Consider the following 22,155-nt stretch of genomic DNA (forward strand, 5'->3'; position numbering starts at 1 on the left):
CGAACACAATTTAAAGAAAAAATCACACGGAATAAAACGACAGAGCCCCTCAAACCCCGTAAAGCTATTTTAAAAGGTATAACAATTATTTATTTAACAGAAATCCTCGCTTTCAATTGAACGGAAAAAAAATAAGAATAATTTATTTAACAGAAATCCTAGCTTTAGGCAAATGAAATACCTTTGATACCGCTAAAAATACATGCGATACTGAACGAGTATTCAGATAGCTATAACTTACAGCTTATTAACACGTTTGACCAGTTTTGATTGGAATTTTTATTTTTTTTTGCCATAATAAATATCATGGATAAATTTTTATTTTTTTTTATTTATTTTTTTTTTTTAAACTGGTATTTTTTAAATTAATCCAATAACAATTTGAATAAACCCGTGAATGTGGGAATGAAAGTCCATTCGTAGTATATCTGAATCCAATTACTAATCAAGTTAGTGTGACCGCCACTCTCTCTCTGTTTGACCTCCAAAAAATGAGTGTCTAATTAGAAAAACCTGTCTGCCATGGCATGTAGGGTTCATTGTAATAGGTCACTGGCCCGTGGTAAGGCGTATTACGCAATCACGACCAGTAATCACGACCAGTGGTAATTGGGCGCTTACTACTAAGGTCCAAGATAATTGTGAGGGAGCTCATTCAAACGTCAATTTAAAGCTATTTTTAAAGTGACCATACAGATTGGGCCAGAGGAAAGTCTTGTTTTCTTGCTATTTTACGGCACCAAAATACGACTTTACTCCAAAGGGGACGAATTTGAAATAAATTTAAAATTCTGAGTAGGTAATGTATTTAAAAGTACCACTAACTATATTTTAGGCTACCCAGTCACAAAAGAAGTAATGCTACATGGTGGCAGTACTGGGTTCAACCAAGTTGATTCGCTTTATTTGTAATGAAATTAGGCTACGTTTGGTGATCTGTAATTGCGTATCATCTATATGAGGGGGGGGGGCGCGGGTTGAGCCATTGTTTAGTTTGGGGTAGGATAGATTCCTAAAAAAGTGCATGTTCATGAACAAACTGGTTACTCTTCGTGAGGCTTCAGATAAATGTTGAAAGAGGTAGGGAAAGTAAGAATTAAATAAAATGTTTCTCTATACGGCTAAAATGTTACATTTTCATATCTAGCAGCACAGAGGTGGAAAAGGCAAGGCATATCATCATCAGCCTCGCCAGAAAATTTCTTTGGGATGGCAAATGCTGCTAGGAACTTAGTTTTCAGCAATTTTAAATAATAATATTTTTCTTTTTCTATTTATAGGAAGAACTTCAATGTATTTAAACAAACTTATGTAATATATTTATCGATAAGAAAATACTATTGTAGAGGTTGTGATGGCTTCAGTTATGTAGAAGATAAAAAGTCTCACAGTATTTCTATCCATGCAAACAATAATTTTGCTTTTCATCAAACCAAAATTCTTTAGAACAATAACTTTTTACCAAAATTAATTTAAAAAAACTAAATTGAATATGTAAATCAAGTTTGAATCGAATAAAAATAGCCACAAACAAGAGTTTGGGTATCGCCTCACTGCAGAAGCCTAAAGCCTACTGTGTCATTGGCGCTTTACGGAAAACGAATTATATTACAAATGTTTTCTTTTGTACTTAATATTGAAAATCAATATTAAAATTACAGTAAAATTTTGAACTGATGAGCTATCAGCAATTAATATCATTATACATCAAATGTTCAGTTTAATTTATTAGTCCTTTCCAAGATTCGTCAAGACAAATATAGTTTCACTACAAACAAAATTTGGATACTGCCCCCTCCTTTAACTGTAAAAACCTAAAGCCTTCTGCGTCATTGGTGCTGCACTGAAAACGAATTAGTCGTATATTACAAATTTATTTTTTTCCAGTTCTTACAGCATTGAAAATGAAAATAAAATTACACTGAAAAAAAATCTTGAACTGGTGGATCTTTCAACAATTAAATATACATCTAATATATCATTATATATCTAATATTCAATTTGACTTTGTTTATACTTTCCAAGACTGTTCAAAACTCATATAGTTTTCAGTCAGGCGTCAATGACGCAGTTGGTCTTAGGCTTCTGCAGTGAGGTGATACCCAAACTCTTGTTTATAGTTATTTTTATTCGATTCAAACTTGATTTGCATATTTGATTTAAGTTTCACTCGTTTTAAGATTTATTTATTCATTTACATTAAAATATATTGTATGTTTGTTCGCATTGATTATTTATTTAATTTCTGTTCGTTTTAAGTTTCATTTATACTTTAATAGCAAAATATTTTTTTCGTTTTAAGCTTGATTTTCATATTCAATCCAAGCATTACTCGCTTTAAGATCTATTTATTCATTTATATTATTACTTGTTGTATTTTTTTTTGCTATGATTGTTTATTTAATTTCTGTTCGTTTTGGGTTTTATTTATTCTTTAATAGTAATTTCTGGTCGTCTTGAGTTTGAATTTTAACAGGTATTTGTATCTGCTGAGCTTAAGTTTAAAATGGCCTTTACTTTTCTTTGAAAAACTAATTTTTTGGAAAGTTTTTTTTAACTAATTTTTTTTCGTTTTTGATTGCATAAAGTTTCAATTTTTTATAGCATGGGAGGGGGTTCTTACTGTCCGATTATTCTTAACTTTAAAAAACAGATCTAGAACTTTCAATTTAAATCGAATGAGGCTTTTTTCAAAGTCTATACGATTACCTCTTTGATAAAAACCTTATATATGAACAATATTCAGCTTGCATAGCGATTGACAACAATGAATGGATTGAAAAAATAGCTCCAATAAGGAGGTTTAGACCATTCCACTTGCTGACACAAAGGGATCACTACTGTTTGGAGTTGACCTTAATAGGAGTTTGTGTGCCAAAGCAATTTTGCATATATCACAGAGTATGTATTTTAACCTTATAATTGGATAATTATAATAGATTTACTATGTGTTCTTCCCATACAAAACCTTACCTTATTAAAGTCTTTGGGGTGGGGGCGGCGTACTTGGCATAAAGAAGAAAACTTTAGCGTAGACAGTAGGAGGGGGGAGGGTGAGGTTGGCGAATTATCCAATACGGGGCGGAATTTCACTTATCTCCTCTGTTCACGATTTAGGGGATTAGACAGACTCATTTGGCTGTAGAATGTTGGACCGTTTGAGTTGTGGAAGACGTTAAAATACTCAAAAATACTATATATTTTCAGTTATTGCAGGATTGATTTCATAGATTGTGGAATGGTGAGCCTCCGGGGCCATCATTTGGGTGAGCCTCAACTCATAATATGCAATTTTGATTAATTGTTCCGTGTTACGTGCATAAATTATTCTATATATGCTATTTTGAGTTACACTTTTATCGCATTGCGTTCATTTTTAAGTCTTGAGATAAAAACTGAAACCTTAGCGTAGACAGTGGTGGGGGGAAGTCTCTTCCCTCACATGCATAATTGAGCAGCCACAGAGAAAATAATACAAATGAAAATACTCTGTCTTTTGAAAATGTATTTTTTTAAAAGACACGAACAAAATCGTCTAAAGGAACCTGAAGTGCTATCTCTGACATTTCCATTGATTCTTTATTCCCGTTACTTTCAGATGTAAAATTTAGAATATTATCGATTGGGTTTAGTCGTCCCCTCCCTGAATAATTCACATTTGGAAAATCCACCCCCGGGAAATCCCCCCCCCTCAGGGAAGATGTTCTTTTCCTGTTGATAATTTCCCCGTGTTAAAGTCCACCCAGCAGAAATGTATTTATTAATTAAAATTCATATCAGCACTAAATGTATTTATTTAATTTAAATCAAAATCAGTTTTATGCTTTTTTGCATTGATTTTTTATTTAATTTATGTTTGATTGTTTATATGCCCCCAGGACATAACTTACAACGCTTACCACCGGGCCCTGGTGGGCTGTGTCGACACCGGAATTTTTTGTTATCAGAACTTTGAACTATTTTAACAAAATGTCTATCTAAAAAATTTTTCTGATGCATATAGGGCGTGGAGGAGGGGGGCTAGTTGCCCTCCAATCTCTTTGGACTCTTAAAAAGTGAACAAGAACTTTCAATTTCCAATCAAGTGAGCCCTCTCTAAAGTTTATACGAGCATCTCTTCCATAAGAAATAATGGGAAGGATTCGGAGAATCCTTAAATTACAACCCTTGCCCTGAGGACTGGGGGGAGTTGTCATCCTCAAAGACCTAATTTCCAGAACTTAAAACTACGTTTAATAAAATGGCTGTCTCAAAATTTTGATTGGATGTGTTTGGGGAAAAGGTGGCGTGAGAGGGGGGTTGGTTGCCCTCAAATCAGTTTCGACTATTAAAAAGGGCACTATCCCTTTGAATTTCCAATCAAATGAGCGTTTTTTGAAGTTTCCATGACACCGTCTTTTTATAAACCTTATGTGCCCCCAGGCTATAACTTAAAACCCATGACTTGAAGGTTGTGGGGAGTGTTCTCCTCAATAACCTATTTTATATCTGAAAATTAGCTACGCCGAACAAAATGGCTATCTCAAAATTTTGACTGAATGTGTTTGGGGGAATGATGGGCGTGCGGGGGGGGGGGGTAGTTGCCCTCCAATCACTTTCGACTATTAAAAAGGGCACTAGCCCTTTGAACTTCCAATCGAATGAGCCTTTTTTTGAAGTTTCAACGACAACGCCTTCTATAAAAACCTTATATGCCCCCAGGGTATAACTTAAAACCCTTGCCTTAAGGGTTGTAGGGGAGTGTCCTCCTCGAAAACATATTTTCTATCTGAAAATCAACTACGCTGAACAAAATGGCTATCTCAAAATTTTGAGTGGATGTGTTTGGAGGACTGATGGGCGTGGGGGGGGGGGGTAGTTGCCCTCAAATCACGTTTGAATATTAAAAAGGGCACTATCCCTTTAAATTTCTTATGGAGTAAGCCCTTTTTGAAGTTTTTACGACAACGCTTTATATAAAAACCTTATATGCCCCCTGGGCATAATTTAAACCCTCGCCCTGAGGGTTGTGGGGGAATGTCCTTCTCAAAAACACATTTTCTATCTGGAAAACAACTACGCTGAACAAAATTGCCATCTCAAAATTTGGATTGGATGTGTTTGGGAAATGATGGGAGGGGGGGGGGGGTCTAGTTGCCCTCCAAACACTTTCGAATATTAAAAAGGGCACTATCCCTTTAAATTTCCAATCGAATGAGCCTCTTTTGAAGTTTCTACGACAACACCTTCTATGTAAGCCTTATATGCCCCCAGGGCATAATTAAAACCCTTGCCCTGAGGGTTGTGGGGGATTGTACTCCTCAAAAACATATTTTCTATTTGGAAATCAACTACGTAGAACAAAATGGCTATCTCAAAATTTTCATTGGATGTGTTTGGGAAATGATGGGCGTTGGGGGGGGGGGGGCTAGTTGCCCTCCAATCATTTTTGACTATGAAAAAGGGTACTAGAAGTCTCGGTTTCCAATCGAATAAGCCCCCTTTGAAGTTTTTTCGACGACCCCTTCCATATGAAGTGCCTCTGGGAAAAATAATAATAAATAAATAAATAATAAAACATTGGAGCCGTCTGACCTTTACTACACGCAACGCTATATCGTTGCCTCTGATTACTATTCATCACCAATCTTTTAAGTGCATTGAAATTTTTTCCCAAATTTAAATTGTAAATTTAAACCTAGGCCGGTACTAATCAACGTAAAATATTGATTTACAAATTTTACAAACAATTAGCCAGGGATCTAAGGGACCAGTACCTCAAATTATATCTTGGTTAGGCCTGGGAACGATTTGGAAAACAATCAAAAATTAAATTAAAAAAAAATAGCTTTTCAACTGAAAGCAAGGAACAGATTTGAAACCTATTTGGACAGATTATTCTTTGTATGAAGAGGAATGTCTCTTTCTTAGCTTTTTGCTCTTTACTGTGAAGTTTGGCTTTTTCCAAATTTTTAAAGAACATTTGCAATTGGAAAGATAAGATTTTTCAAAGCACTAAAAACTTTTGTTTAATGAACAAAGTATCAAGAAGGGGGCCGTCCCCTTTATATACAGAGTAATTCATATTTGTTTTAAGTTTTAAACATGCTCCTTACTTTAGTTGAAAAACTTTTTCTATTTGTTTAATTACATTTAATAAAACTGTAAAGTTTTATGAACACAACAGGGTCGAATTTTATACTTGAAGGATTTTCCACCGGGGGAATTTTCCAAGGGGAGGGACGTTTCCAGGGAGTGAACTTTTCAGGGGAAATTTAACACTGGGTAAATTTTCCAGAACTCCTATACCAAATTTCTTAATATGTTTTGCTTTCTCTTTACCGATGCAATTTTAGGCATGGAGATATTTAGGGTAATTGTCTGAGGTAATTTTTTGCCAGAATTGAATTGCCCAGAGGCTATTTCTGTGGGGAAAGATATTTTCCCACGGAGGTGCAGCCAGGTATCTTTGTGTTACTTAAAAAACGATCAGAAATTAAATAAAAAAAACAAGTTTTTTCAACTTGTTAAAACTTGGGACGAACAGAAATTATTATGTATAGGGGGGAGGGGTGCCCCCTCCTCAACACTTCGCTCTTTGCACTAAAGTTTAAATTGTATCTTAGTTCTTTAAAAACAACTCCAAAAACACAAGGGTCGTTTAATTAGAATAATAACTAACTTTTTTTTAAAGAGCCGAAAAAGTTTAGCACGAAGAGTGAGGGGGTGCAAACTCCCTCATAGCCTATACGTAATTATTTCTGTTCGTTTTAAGTTTTAATGTTCCTCCTTACTTTCGTTTGATAAAAAGTTTTTTTTTATATAATGAAGCTTAGAGAAAAACATTTTTTCTAAAGGCAATCGAAAAAGTTTGTCAATTAAAGTAAAAGTATATAATTATAAAAATGAAAAATCAAGTAACTACAAAGAATACACAAAACAATAGCCTACTTAAAAAAATTAAGATATAAACTCCCAGCCTTCAGTTCTGTTGAGCAATGCGGAAGTGTTGGAACGATGTTTTTAACCATATCGACAGTTTTGAATTTGGTTATCAAAGACCAAAATATTTAATGCCTTTAGAATTTTTTTTATAAGAAGTAACACATTATCAAAGTAGTTTGTTCAAAGTAAAACATTAAAACTAAGATCAAGAAAAATCAAATAAAAGTTTTTAATTCTGTATTTTTAATTTAATTTTTAATATTAAAAACTCATATATTTTACACATTTATACTTCATAGCTGTGAAAAATTAAACCTTTTTCAAAGTGACAACTAGATAAATACAATCACTTCTGGAAAAAAATGAAAATAAACTACAAAAAACGTATCTGTTCAGGGAGAAAATACAAAAATTCACAGCATTCCGTTCAGGGGAAGCATTTCCTATTATATTGGCTTCACATGTCAGCTCATGGGTTCTCTTGCAATGCAAGCAAAAGTTGACGGCATTTTTTTCCGAAATTCCCCTTATTAAAATGTTTTCTATAATTATACGAACTTTCTTGTGTAGCCTACTAATAACTGCACTAATTACTAATAAGCAAATACATATTTAGGATCAAACAGTTTGTGGTAACAAATTGTAAGTAAGGAGCGACCCGGCTCAATAGTAACAGAAGCTTTAAAGAGCGGAATTTTGATACTAATAGATACATCAAAAGAATCAGATTTAATGCTGATTTAAAATATAAAAGTTTTAACAAGTTTAGTCTTACCCATCAAAAGTTATGTGCCTGAGAAAATTTGCCTGATTTGTGAAAAAATGGGGGTCGGGGGTTATGTGGGAGGATTTTTCCATGGAGGAAGCTTTCATGGGGGAAAGGACATTGCTATGAAGGAGGTGCCGGATTGCCCAGCATTATTTAAAAAACTATCAGAAATTAAATAAAAAAAAAAAGTTTTTCAACTGAAAGTAAGGAGCAACATCAAAACTTAAAACGAACAGAAATTATTACGTATATGATTGGGTTCTTCTCCTAGTCAATACCTCGCTCTTTAGACCAAAGATTTTTTAGTACTTTCATAAGAGCTATTTATTTTAATTCACGGCCTTTGTGATTAAGGGGTCGTTTTTAAAGAATTGGAACACAATTTGAACTTCAGCGTAAAGAGCGAGGTATTGACTTGGGGGCGAACCCCTTAATATACATATTAAAAATATATGAATATAGAAGTTCGTTACGTAAGGTAATTCTTAAGTTACGTACATTTATTACTAGTAAAAACGTTCGTAAATAAAATTAAACAACTTTCGAGAAAGCCATTTAACCAAAAAAAGTAAAATTAGCATGCAAATTTGTTTTAGTTATTCGTATACATTGATCGAAAATTAAAACCTGCATTGATTCAAAAAGTTTCAGAAATTAAATAAAAGAACAAGTTTTTTTAATTGAAAGTAAGGATCAACATTAATACTTAAAACAAACAGAAATTATTCCGTATGTGAAAGGAGCTGTCCCCGCCTCAGCACCGCGCTCTTTATGCTAAAGTATTTTATTGTTTTAAAAAATAAAGTTGTGAGACAGAGTCAAAGTTTAGCGTAAAGAGCGAGAAGTGGAGCAGGGGACAGCCCCTTTCATATACGGAATAATTTCTGTTCGTTTTTAGTTTTAATGTTGCTCCTTACTTTCAGTTAAAAAAACTTGTTTTTTTATTTAATCACCATAAGAAGCTGATTCTTTGATTGAATCTTATCAATAGTTAGCCTTTCACGCTTTCGTTATTGACGAGGATTATTATTTAATTACCATTCATTGCTATGAAGAATTTTATTTTTGTTACTCCAACCAAATCATATGGAAAAAATGTTCTTCGAAAACTGAAAGAGGTCACTCAGTCACAAATTAGAACTTATATTTTCCTTATTAAGAATTAAAATCTATTGGCAGGCAGCCAACAAAGGGGCAACGCACATTTTTTCCATGTTTTTTCTTTATTCTACTCTTTTTCCTTTGGTTTCCTTATAATTACTTTATAGTCCCAAATTTCCAGGGGGCGATGTCCCCCCCCCCTCTGTCGGCGCCCATGTATAAGACTATGGAAAGATTTACAGATTAGATTATTGTTGTCAGGCTGCATAACCATTTTTGACTCCAAATCAATGTTCCTGTTTCTTACACTTGATTTTTGCTTTTTCAGTAAAGTGCTAGTTTTCTATAATCCTAGAAACACTAGGAAACATAATTAGTTTGTTTATCTGTATTAGCGTTATCGATATATATTAGATAGGCTGTGAAGTAATCATTTTTTTTCGTTTTAAGTTTCAACTTTGCTCTTTACTCCCCTCGGAAGAAGGTTTTTTTAATAGCACTAACAATAGGGATAACCCTGAAATTCCATTTTAAAAATCAAAACTTTATATTTTTAAAGTCCACTAGAAATCCTTTGGGAATGGTGTCAGATCAGCATGATTATGATTGAGATTAACGCTAGCTTAATATGTCAAATATTAACTGCAAAACAGAGCTTTTACAGGCTGGGTTTAACAGTTATATGCCTTAAAATTATTTGTTCAGACTTCAAGGAATGAAACTGTATATACTCTGGACGAAGAAGGATAAATCATTTCTTTATTTCCATCATTAGGTTTCTGCCTGATATCTATATTTGAATTTAGGCATTATGCAATCTAGTACTTCTAACAATTAAAATAATTTCAACAGGCGTATTACCTGAAAAGTTAAGACTGGTCTGATCCTTTAGAAAATCCATATTTTGACAAGATTAAACTGTACCTACGACCAAAGTTATCAAATACTATTAAGGGTATTTGTGTGATATAGCCCTTACCGTTCAAGTTATTCATTCTTGACACAGTATAGAACCGGTTATTTTTGTTAGTTTCTTCCAGCTTAGGGTAAGACATGACAAAAAGAAGTGATAAAATAGATAAAAAATATTTTTGACAATATTTTGAAAAGATTAAACTTTACCTACGAACGAAGTTATCAAATACTATTAAGGGTATTTGTGTGATATAACCCTTACCGTTCAAGTTATTCATTCTTGACACAGTATAGAACCTGTTATTTTTGTTAGTTTCTTCCAGCTTAGGGTAAGACATGACTAAAAGAAGTGATAAAATAGATGAAAAATATTTTTGACAATATTTTGACAAGATTAAACTGTACCTACGACCGAAGTTATCAAATACTATTAAGGGTATTTGTGTGATATAGCTTTTACCGTTCAAGTTATTCATTCTTGACACAGTATAGAACCGGTTATTTTTGTTAGTTTCTTCCAGCTTAGGGTAAGACATGACAAAAAGAAGTGATAAAATAGATGAAAAATATTTTTGACAATATTTTGACAAGATTAAACTGTACCTACGACCGAAGTTATCAAATACTATTAAGGGTATTTTATGTGATATAGCCCTTACCGTTCAAATTATTCATTCTTTGCACAGTATAGAACCGGTCATTTTTGTTAGTTTCTTCCAGCTTAGGGTAAGACATGACAAAAAGAAGTGATAAAATAGATGAAAAATATTTTTGACAATATTTTGACAAGATTAAACTGTACCTACGACCGAAGTTATCAAATACTATTAAGGGTATTTGTGTGATATAGCCCTTACCGTTCAAGTTATTCATTCTTGACACAGTATAGAACCGGTTATTATTGTTAGTTTCTTCCAGCTTAGGGTAAGACATGACAAAAAGAAGTGATAAAATAGATAAAAAATATTTTTGACAATATTTTGAAAAGATTAAACTTTACCTACGAACGAAGTTATCAAATACTATTAAGGGTATTTGTGTGATATAACCCTTACCGTTCAAGTTATTCATTCTTGACACAGTATAGAACCTGTTATTTTTGTTAGTTTCTTCCAGCTTAGGGTAAGACATGACAAAAAGAAGTGATAAAATAGATGAAAAATATTTTTGACAATATTTTGACAAGATTAAACTGTACCTACGACCGAAGTTATTAAATACTATTAAGGGTATTTGTGTGATATTGCCCTTACCGTTCAAGTTATTCATTCTTGACACAGTATAGAACCGGTTATTTTTGTTAGTTTCTTCCAGCTTAGGGTAAGACATGACAAAAAGAAGTGATAAAATAGATTAAAAATATTTTTGACAATATTTTGACAAGATTAAACTGTACCTACGAACGAAGTTATCAAATACTATTAAGGGTATTTGTGTGATATAGCCCTTACCGTTCAAGTTATTCATTTTTGACACAGTATAGAACCGGTTATTTTTATTAGTTTCTTCCAGCTTAGGGTAAGACATGACAAAAAGAAGTGATAAAATAGATGAAAAATATTTTTGACAATATTTTGACAAGATTAAACTGTACCTACGACCGAAGTTATCAAATACTATTAAGGGTATTTTATGTGATATAGCCCTTACCGTTCAAATTATTCATTCTTGTCACAGTATAGAACCGGTCATTTTTGTTAGTTTCTTCCAGCTTAGGGTAAGACATGACAAAAAGAAGTGATAAAATAGATGAAAAATATTTTTGACAATATTGTGACAAGATTAAACTGTACCTACGACCGAAGTTATCAAATATTATTAAGGGTATTTGTGTGATATAGCCCTTACCGTTCAAGTTATTCCTTCTTGACACAGTATAGAACCGGTTATTTTTGTTAGTTTCTTCCAGCTTAGGGTAAGACATGACAAAAAGAAGTGATAAAATAGATGAAAAATATTTTTGACAATATTTTGACAAGATTAAACTGTACCTACGAACGAAGTTATCAAATACTATTAAGGGTATTTGTGTGATATAGCCCTTACCGTTCAAGTTATTCATTCTTGACACAGTATAGAACCGGTTATTTTTGTTAGTTTCTTCCAGCTTAGGGTAAGACATGACAAAAAGAAGTGATAAAATAGATGAAAAATATTCTTAACAATATTTAGACAAGATTAAACTGTACCTATGACCGAAGTTATCAAATACTATTAAGGGTATTTTCTGTGATATAGCCCTTACCGTTCAAGTTATTCATTCTTGATACAGTATAGAACCGGTCATTTTTGTTAGTTTCTTCCAGCTTAGGGTAAGACATGACAAAAAGAAGTGATAAAATAGATGAAAAATATTTTTGACAATATTTTGACAAGATTAAACTGTACCTACGAACGAAGTTATCAAATACTATTAAGGGTATTTGTGTGATATAGCCCTTACCGTTCAAGTTATTCATTCTTGACACAGTATAGAACCGGTCATTTTTGTTAGTTTCTTCCAGCTTAGGGTAAGACATGACAAAAAGAAGTGATAAAATAGATGAAAAATATTTTTGACAATATTTTGACAAGATTAAACTGTACCTACGACCGAAGTTATCAAATACTATTAAGGGTATTTGTGTGATATAGCCCTTACCGTTCAAGTTATTCATTCTTGACACAGTATAGAACCGGTTATTTTTGTTAGTTTATTTCCAGCTTAGGGTAAGACATGACAAAAAGAAGTGATAAAATAGATGAAAAATATTTTTGACAATATTTTGACAAGATTAAACTGTACCTACGACCGTAGTTATCAAATACTATTAAGGGTATTTGTGTGATATAGCCCTTACCGTTCAAGTTATTCATTCTTGACACAGTATAGAACCGGTCATTTTTGTTAGTTTCTTCCAGCTTAGGATAAGAAATGACAAAAAGAAGCGATAAAATAGGTGAAAAATATTTTTGACAATATTTCGACAAGACTAAACTGTACCTACGACCGAAGTTATCAAATACTATTAAGGGTATTTGCGTGATATAGCCCTTACCATTCAAGTTATTCATTCTTGACACAGTATAGAACCGGTTATTTTTGTTAGTTTCTTCTAGCTTAGGGTAAGACATGACAAAAAGAAGTGATAAAATAGATGAAAAATATTTTTGACAATATTTTGACCAGATTAAACTGTACCTACGACCGAACTTATCAAATACTATTAAGGGTATTTGTGTGATATAGCCCTTACCGTTCAAGTTATTCATTCTTGACACAGTATAGAACCGGTTATTTTTGTTAGTTTCTTCCAGCTTAGGGTAAGACATGACAAAAAGAAGTGACAAAATAGATGAAAAATATGTTTGACAATATTTTGACAAGATTAAACTGTACCTACGACCGAAGTTATCAAATACTATTAAGGGTAATTGTGTGATATAGCCCTTACCGTTCAAGTTATTCATTCTTGACACAGTATAGAACCGGTTATTTTTGTTAGTTTCTTCCCGCTTAGGGTAAGACATGACCAAAAGAAGTGTTAAAATAGATGAAAAAAATTTTTGACAATATTTTGACAAGATTAAACTGTACCTACGACCGAAGTTATCAAATACTATTAAGGGTATTTGCGTGATATAGCCCTTACCGTTTAAGTTATTCATTCTTGACACAGTATAGAACCGGTTATTTTTGTTTAGTTTCTTCCAGCTTAGGGTAAGACATGACAAAAAGAAGTGATAAAATAGATGAAAAATATTTTTGACAATATTTTGACAAGATTAAACTGTACCTACGACCGAAGTTATCAAATACTATTAAGGTTATTTGTATGATATAGCCCTTACCGTTCAAGTTATTCATTCTTGACACAGTATAGAACCGGTCATTTTTGTTAGTTTCTTCCAGCTTAGGGTAAGACATGAGAAAAAGAAGTGATAAAATAGATGAAAAATATTTTTGACAATATTTTTACAAGATTAAACTGTACCTACGAACGAAGTTATCAAATACTATTAACGGTATTTGTGTGATATAGCCCTTACCGTTCAAGTTATTCATTCTTGACACAGTATAGAACCGGTTATTTTTGTTAGTTTCTTCCAGCTTAGGGTAAGACATGACAAAAAGAAGTGATAAAATAGATGAAAAATATTTTTGACAATATTTTGACCTGATTAAACTGTACCTACGACCGAAGTTATCAAATACTATTAAGGGTATTTGTGTGGTATAGCCCTTAACGTTCAAGTTATTCATTCTTGACACAGTATAGAACCGGTTATTTTTGTTAGTTTCTTCCAGCTTAGGGTAAGACATGACAAAAAGAAGTGATAAAATAGATGAAAAATATTTTTGACAATATTTTGACCTGATTAAACTGTACCTACGACCGAAGTTATCAAATACTATTAAGGGTATTTGTGTGGTATAGCCCTTAACGTTCAAGTTATTCATTCTTGACACAGTATAGAACCGGTTATTTTTGTTAGTTTCTTCCAGCTTAGGGTAAGACATGACAAAAAGAAGTGTTAAAATAGATAAAAAATATTTTTGAAAATATTTTGACAAGATTAAACTGTACCTACGACCGAAGTTATCAAATACTATTAAGGGTATTTGCGTGATATAGCCCTTACCGTTCAAGTTATTCATTCTTGACACAGTGTAGAACCGGTCATTCTTGTTAGTTTCTTCCAGCTTAGGATAAGACATGACAAAAAGAAGTGATAAAATAGATGAAAAATATTTTTGACAATATTTTTACACGATTAAACTGTACCTACGAACGAAGTTATCAAATACTATTAACGGTATTTGTGTGATATAGCCCTTACCGTTCAAGTTATTCATTCTTGACACAGTATAGAACCGGTTATTTTTGTTAGTTTCTTCCAGCTTAGGGTAAGACATGACAAAAAGAAGTGATAAAATAGATGAAAAATATTTTTGACAATATTTTGACAAGATTAACCTGTACCTACGAACGAAGTTATCAAACACTATTAAAGGTATTTGTGTGATATAGCCCTTACCGTTCAAGTTATTCATTCTTGACACAGTATAGAACCTGTTATTTTTGTTAGTTTCTTCCAGCTTAGGGTAAGACATGACAAAAAGAAGTGATAAAATAGATGAAAAATATTTTTGACAATATTTTGACAAGATTAAACTGTACCTACGACCGAAGTTATCAAATACTATTAAGGGTATTTGTGTGATATAGCCCTTACCGTTCAAGTTATTCATTCTTGACACAGTATAGAACCGGTTATTTTTGTTAGTTTCTTCCAGCTTAGGGTAAGACATGACAAAAAGAAGTGATAAAATAGATGAAAAATATTTTTGACAATATTTTGACCTGATTAAACTGTACCTACGACCGAAGTTATCAAATACTATTAAGGGTATTTGTGTGATATAGCCCTTACCGTTCAAGTTATTCATTCTTGACACAGTATAGAACCGGTTATTTTTGTTAGTTTCTTCCAGCTTAGGGTAAGACATGACAAAAAGAAGTTTTAAAATAGATAAAAAATATTTTTGACAATATTTTGACAAGATTAAACTGTACCTACGACCGAAGTTATCAAATACTATTAAGGGTATTTGCGTGATATAGCCCTTACCGTTCAAGTTATTCATTCTTGACACAGTAGAGAACCGGTTAGTTTTGTTAGTTTCTTCCAGCTTAGGGTAAGACATGACAAAAAGAAGTGATAAAATAGATGAAAAATATTTTTGACAATATTTTGACAAGATTAAACTGTACCTACGACCGAAGTTATCAAATACTATTAAGGGTATTTGTGTGATATAGCCCTTACCGTTCAAGTTATTCTTTCTTGACACAGTATAGAACCGGTTATTTTTTGGACAATAATTTTTGACAATATTTTGACAAGATTAAACTGTACCTACGACCGAAGTTATCAAATACTATTAAGGGTATTTGTGTGATATAGCCCTTACCGTTCAAGTTATTCTTTCTTGACACAGTATAGAACCGGTTATTTTTGTTAGTTTCTTCCAGCTTAGGGTAAGACATGACAAAAAGAAGTGATAAAATAGATGAAAAATATTTTTGACAATATTTTGACAAGATTAAACTGTACCTACGACCGAAGTTATCAAATACTATTAAGGGTATTTGTGTGATATAGCCCTTACCGTTCAAGTTATTCATTCTTGACACAGTATAGAACCGGTTATTTTTGTTAGTTTCTTCCAGCTTAGGGTAAGACATGACAAAAAGAAGTGATAAAATAGATGAAAAATATGTAGTTCGGGCTATATATTTGCACATTAGGGGTGGGATGGGGTATAGTATTTTGACATTGTGAAGTTAGAAAACAATTCTTACTTCATAATATGTAGAATAATTGTACCTTACACATTAGGCATACAGACCCGCTATATTTTACCCCCTCCCCCCTAATGTAAAAATATATTGCCCAAATTTGTTTCTAAAGTATTATATTTTTATCATACTTAGGAATATTTACTTAGGATTGAGCGTCAGAGAAACATATTAGAAGAATATTAGGTAGGGGCTATATCATACAAGTACCCTAATCAGCAATAATGACAGATTAGCAACATGCAATCTTTTCAGATGGTTTATTTCGTCGTCTTGCTTCTTGTCTTTGCCGGATGTGAGGCATATGAAGCTAAGTACGAACTTGTCAATGGCATTCCATATAATAAGGATGCACCATCAGATGATGAATATCCATATTGTCCCCGCGATGGATTAATTGAGATTGATGGTCAGCAAATATTAGTTAATTGTATTTGTTCTCAAAGTGAAGATGGGTTTTTGCCTATTTTTTATTGCAATGATATACCAAACACGGATTATATTACTGCATATTTTGACCGACCATTTCCCACGTATTTGGCAGCCAGAATAACTGTATCTAATTCGGATACACTTGAAATTCCAGCTAATATTTTTGCCGACAAACAGCCAATCAGAATAACATGGACAAATAATTTCATTAAGTCTGTAGATCCAAATGCCTTTGCTCTGACAAAGCCTGAGCTTGAAATTTTAGAAATAGAGTATGAACCAGAACTGAACGGCTTTCCATTTACAAGCTTAAATGGGTTTCCCCGTCTTAGAGAGCTCTGGCTAAACAATAATAACTTAAGCATCATCAGTGATTTGGCTGAAATGAGTGTGCCCAGTTTGCAGATAATTAACCTTGATTTCAATAATATGGCAGTTGAATTTCCAAAGTTAAGGTTTCTGCCTGAATTACGGATAATCTCAGCTGAAGCTTCAAAACTAATCGGCATCAGCAACGATCTTCCGTTTGAAGAGCTACAAATGTTACAGGAAATAAATTTCAGAGGAAATAAAGATATTGGATCTATTCAGTCTGGGTCATTTGTTTTCGATCAGCAAACAAGTATTAACAATATTGACTTGAGTAACTGTGGATTAGTGTCAGTGGAGCCTGGTGCATTTGCTGGTAAGATTTTTTTTTTCTGTTTTTCTTCTCCCCATTAAAAAAAAGCGATCATTGTCAATGACAGCATTAGAAAAATTACTTGCAACAAATTCTCAGAGAACAATAAATTGAAAAAACTAATGTTTCTTTAAAAAATATACAAGTATCGACTCTCATGTGGGCTTTAAAGGAGTATAAATAAAGTTTTATTTAATATAAGGTTTGTTATTACTGAATTTTAATTAATCTAAAATATGTTCGCAACATTTAACTAGTCATTTGTTTATTAATAACAATAGCCTAAGGAACTTCTTTAGAAATATTACTACTAAGGTAAATCTTTGATAAGATTTAAAATCAAATATCAAAGATTATCTTTGATAATCTTTGATATTACTACTAAGGTAAAATTGATAAGGCATAGCCTTACGGTCATTTGTCTTTTCTTTCAGCTGTATTGTTGACGTAATACCTTAAATTAGGTAGTCTTTCAGCTATAGTGGAAGAAACATAGCAATATATTTCTGTTGCACCTTTCCTTAATCCAATATTTGTGAAGCGTTATAGCAAGGCGTCATTAGAGGAGGCGAGTAGGGCTGTATCCCTCTGGATTCTGAAAAAAGCCTTTTTTGGGAGATAATTCTACTGAAAATACAGGTTTTTATTATTTTAATTGGAAATAAACAACAATATTGCCTCCCTAGATGTTGAATATATATTTTGCCCCTCCCTCCTACATTTTCGTAAGTTGACGCCACTATGTTATAGTAGAATTTTCTTTCAGAACAACTATTATATTTTTATATAATTAACATACAAAATAGCCATTAGTAGTAATTCCAAAATCCATGGTTGCCAGATGTAGTTCCATGGTTGCCGTTGCCTCAAAACTATTGACTTTGAACGCACACAATTCAAGGTGTTTCTTGTATTTATACCTGTTTTCTGCGCATTGAAACTTATAAAACTGAATAGTTTGCTTTTATTTCTTCAATACAGCGTGTATTTTAGTTTTTGTTACCAACTATTTTCCTATCGTATTGTACTTCTTTGTTTTTGTATATTTTACTAACTGATGTAACAAAAATTTAACCGTTGCCTTTCGGCTGGTTCATTTTGAAATTTTATATCAGCTTCGGTCAATAAAAACACACCTTTCAGTAAGGGGCGGATCCAAGATTTTTTCTAGGGAGGGAGGGGGACGCAGAATAGGTAGATCCAAAAAAAATTAGGAGGGGGCGCAAAATAGGTTGATCCGATAAACTTGCGTTAGGAGCAAGGTTAATTAACGCAAACTTAAGTTAAATAAGTAAATTACGCTGGGAGGGCGCCCCCTCACCCCCCCCCCCCCCCTTCTCGGGATCTGCCCCTGCTTCAGTCGTGTCTTTTCACGTAAATGTATGGGCGGCGAAACTGTATTTTCAAAGTCTAAGAAAGGCACAGTTTGTTGTTTTTTCAGTTAAAAAAAAAAAAAAACACCAATAAAAGCCATTTTTCAACAGAAAAAATCCTCAAAATTCAGGGGAATATCCTGGGATAAACTAAACCCCTTCCCCACCAAATAACGCCAGTAGTACCTTAATCGGAAATGGCATTCAAGTCCACGGAAAAGAGGCTAACTTTCTTACGGAAAAGAGAGCAAATACCCCATTGAGCTGAGCTCAAACGAAAAATTTAAAACATTTATACATATTTTGACAAATTGTTGTCAAATAATTGTTGTCCTCGGCTTTCAAAAAGTATGTAACTATGATCATTATCTCTATCAAAAACAAGGAAATATAAAAAATTAAACTTGTGCTTCTAATTTTAGAGTTTTGCATAAAAAATGAGCCATATATTTTTGACCAACTTCACATTAACCTATTGATTCCAAAATTTGCACAGAAGCCACCAGTAGCTGATAATAAATTTTAAAGGAAAATTGCTGCAACATCCAAGCTTAAAGGCCAAATGACATTAACATCTCTTTTTAGCACGCTTCAAGTTTAAAATCGTCGGGAATATTTGGAATTATATATTAATAGGGATTCTCGTTCCGACCCTACCAAACACTGTAATTCAAGACAATCTTAGAATTATATTTATAACTAACTGCAAAGATTAGAATACTTTAACTTAAATGAAACTAGTCATCGAATTAAGATTATTTACGAATAGTTTATCATTGTCAAAACCAAAAGAAGATTTTCATTGTTGTTATTTAGATCATTTATAAAGTGTTAAATTCTTTTATCAATAAAATTTAATCTTGATCACAACATATCAGGGGTGTCGACTTGTTCAACTCAGATTCCACAATATAAAACAGGTTCAATTTGTAACAGCTCCCTATTAGACCCTATGGTTACACCTATATTTTCAATCTTATATTTTATCTAGGTTTGCTTTCAAACACCAACGTCTCTCTAAACGACAATCTTCTTACATCACTTCCTGAAGACGCTTTTCGAGTCATGTTAGAAACAATGATTGGTGGCAGTGGCAAACTGGATTTAAGTGGTAAGAAAAACTAAATTACTAATTTTCTTTTGATTTAATAAGTCCAGACTGAATAGAATATTAAAAGTAGTTCAGCCTTTTGCTGTAAATTACACTAGGAGCAAAATGTCTTCTTTCTTGTTTCCTCAAAATTTAGACTTATTAGATCTTAAGTAGAAGTGACCCTATAACTCCTACGATTCACCCCTGCTGCCATCTACAATTTAGTTTAATGTTGACGGGACATAATTTATTCAAGGATTATCGATCGAGTCTAATGGGTGTGTCAAGGTCAATCGATCTGTTGTTGTTTGGCCACGTGCGAATGACATGCGGGGTGATTTACATAATCGCTAGGGGAAATTGTTTATTCACGAAGAGGGAATTAGGAAACATTAAGGTTTCTTTAATCTTTAGGCCTGTCACGAGTAGCACCTGTGAAATTGATTTACATAATTGATAGGGGAAATTATTGATTCACGAAGAGGGAATTAAGAAACATTAAGGCTTCATTGTTGTTTGGCTAGCCTGGCCTGAGAACTTGATTTACATAATCGCTAGGGGAAATTATTGATTCACGATGTGGGGAATTATGAAACATTAAGGCTTCTTTAATCTTAGGTCTGAGGGATAAACATTCTTTAGGACAGAGAGAAAAATTAATAGTCTATTTTCAAATAGGGCTTCATTGATCTTTAGTGTCAGGAATTATAATTGACATCACTTGTTATCTTGGAATTATGCGGGAGTCTAAAGAGATAGAAATTCTATTTTTAAATACGGCTTCACGGAGCGTTAAGTCGGAGAGATAAATTGATATTCTAACGAAACCCTAATAGTTTAGCTAGGAAAATTTATGAGATGAAGAGATTAACGTAGGAAAGGGTTTCCTAGAAATTTGAAATGCGTTAGCGCACAGATGCCAAACAAATGGAACACGATGAAATTACGTTTAGGGATTATTTGGGCGAAACGGTTTTATCCATTTTATGGGATTATTTCGGCGAAACCGTTAGAGACATTTTAAAAGAAGATTTTAGACAGGGTTTTAGAAGAGGTTTTGAGTGTGGTCGTTATAATACACAAGTTCCATTTGAACAGTGTTGTGAGGTCCTCTACCCAAACCCCAAAGGGTTCCGATCCCCCCACCCCAACCCCAAAGGAAGCTCCCGGTACTCAAACGTCCCCCAAGCTCCCATAGAGCCCCAACCCCCCAAACGCCCTCCTCAGACCCTCAAAGGCCCTCCTCTGGTCCTCAAAGGGCCCCCCCCCCCGGACGCTCAAAGGCCCCCCAAGCTCCCAAAGGGCCACCGGCGCCCCAAAGGCCCTCCACCCGTCCCCAAATGCCCCCCAGGCACCCAAAGGCCCACCCAGACCCCCAAAAGGCATCCCCCGACCCCCAAGCCCACCCCCCCGGCCCCAAAGGGCCCCCCCCGCACCCCAAGGACCCTCCGCCCACAAGGGACCCACAGACCCACAAAGGCTCTCCCCGAGCACCCGTCTTTCGTTGATGTGAGTTGTCTGAAACCTATGATTTGGGAGATGTAGTTTGCTACTTCAGGCTTTTCTGAGCAGGATTTCTTAGCCATTCGTAGGTGTGTGTTGACTGAAACCAATACTTTGGGATGAGTAGTTTGCTATTTCAGGCTTTTATGAGCTACGTTTCTTAGCCTTTCGTTGGTGTGTGTTGAGTGAAACTTATGATTTGGGATATGTAGTTTGCTTTTTGGACTTTTCTGAGTTGGATTTCTTAGTCTTTCATAGGTGTGTGGTGTCTGAAACCTATGATTTGGGATGTGTATTTTGCTATTTTCGACTTTTCTGAGCTGGATTTCTTAGCCTTTCATAGGTATGCGTTGTCAGAAAATTATGATTTGGGATGTATAGTTTGCTATTTCAGGCTTTTCTGAGCTAAGGTTTTCTAGTATTTCGTAGGTGAATGTTGTCTGAAACCAATAGTTTGGGATGAATAGTTTGCTATTTTTGGCTTTTCTGAGCTAGGTTTCTTAGTCTTTCGTTGGTGTGTGTTGACTGAAACCGATGATTTGTGATATGTAGTTTGCTATTTTTGACTTTTCTGAGCTGGATTTCTTAGTCTTTCATAGGTGTGTGTTGTATGAAACCTATGATTTGGGATGGGTGGATTGCTACTTTTGACTTTTCTGAGCTGGATTTCTTAGCCTTTCATAGGTGTTTGTTGTCTGAAACCTATAGTTTGGGATGACTAGTTTGCTATTTTTGACTTTTCTGAGCTAGGTTTCTTAGCCGTTCATAGGTGAGTGTTGTCTGAAACCTATGATTTGGGATATGTAATTTGCTATTTCCGACTTTTCATAACCGGATTTCTTAGTCTTTCGTAGGTGTGTGGTGTCTGAAACCTATGATTTGGGATGTGTGGGTTGCTATTTTTTTGATTTTTCTGAGCTGGATTTCTTAGCCATTCGTAGGTGTGTGTTGACTGAAACCTATGATTTGGGATGGTTAATTTGATATTTTTGACTTTTCTGAGCTAGATTTCTTAGCCT

The 22,155-nt window shown here is 33.8% G+C and overlaps 1 protein-coding gene across 4 annotated transcripts in view; it reads left to right on the top strand.

Annotated features, from left to right (window-relative positions):
• The window catches only part of LOC148953220 (oplophorus-luciferin 2-monooxygenase non-catalytic subunit-like), a 126,918-nt gene that overhangs the window by 76,421 nt on the left and 28,342 nt on the right, over positions 1-22,155 (top strand). For 2 of the 4 annotated variants that reach the window (XM_089088395.1, XM_089088394.1), the window contains exons 2-3: positions 16,309-17,170; positions 19,532-19,651. In XM_089088395.1, coding sequence (XP_088944521.1) covers positions 16,309-17,170; positions 19,532-19,651 — 982 coding nt within the window. Of the gene's footprint in view, positions 1-2,750; positions 2,902-16,293; positions 17,171-19,531; positions 19,652-22,155 lie in introns of those variants that run through there. The other 2 variants (XM_089088397.1, XM_089088393.1) reach the window with 2 other exon arrangements.

This window comes from Artemia sp. Qi Xiang Cuo, chromosome 4 (assembly GCF_049724085.1).
Source record: "Artemia sp. Qi Xiang Cuo chromosome 4, ASM4972408v1, whole genome shotgun sequence".
Taxonomy (NCBI): domain Eukaryota; kingdom Metazoa; phylum Arthropoda; class Branchiopoda; order Anostraca; family Artemiidae; genus Artemia; species Artemia sp. Qi Xiang Cuo.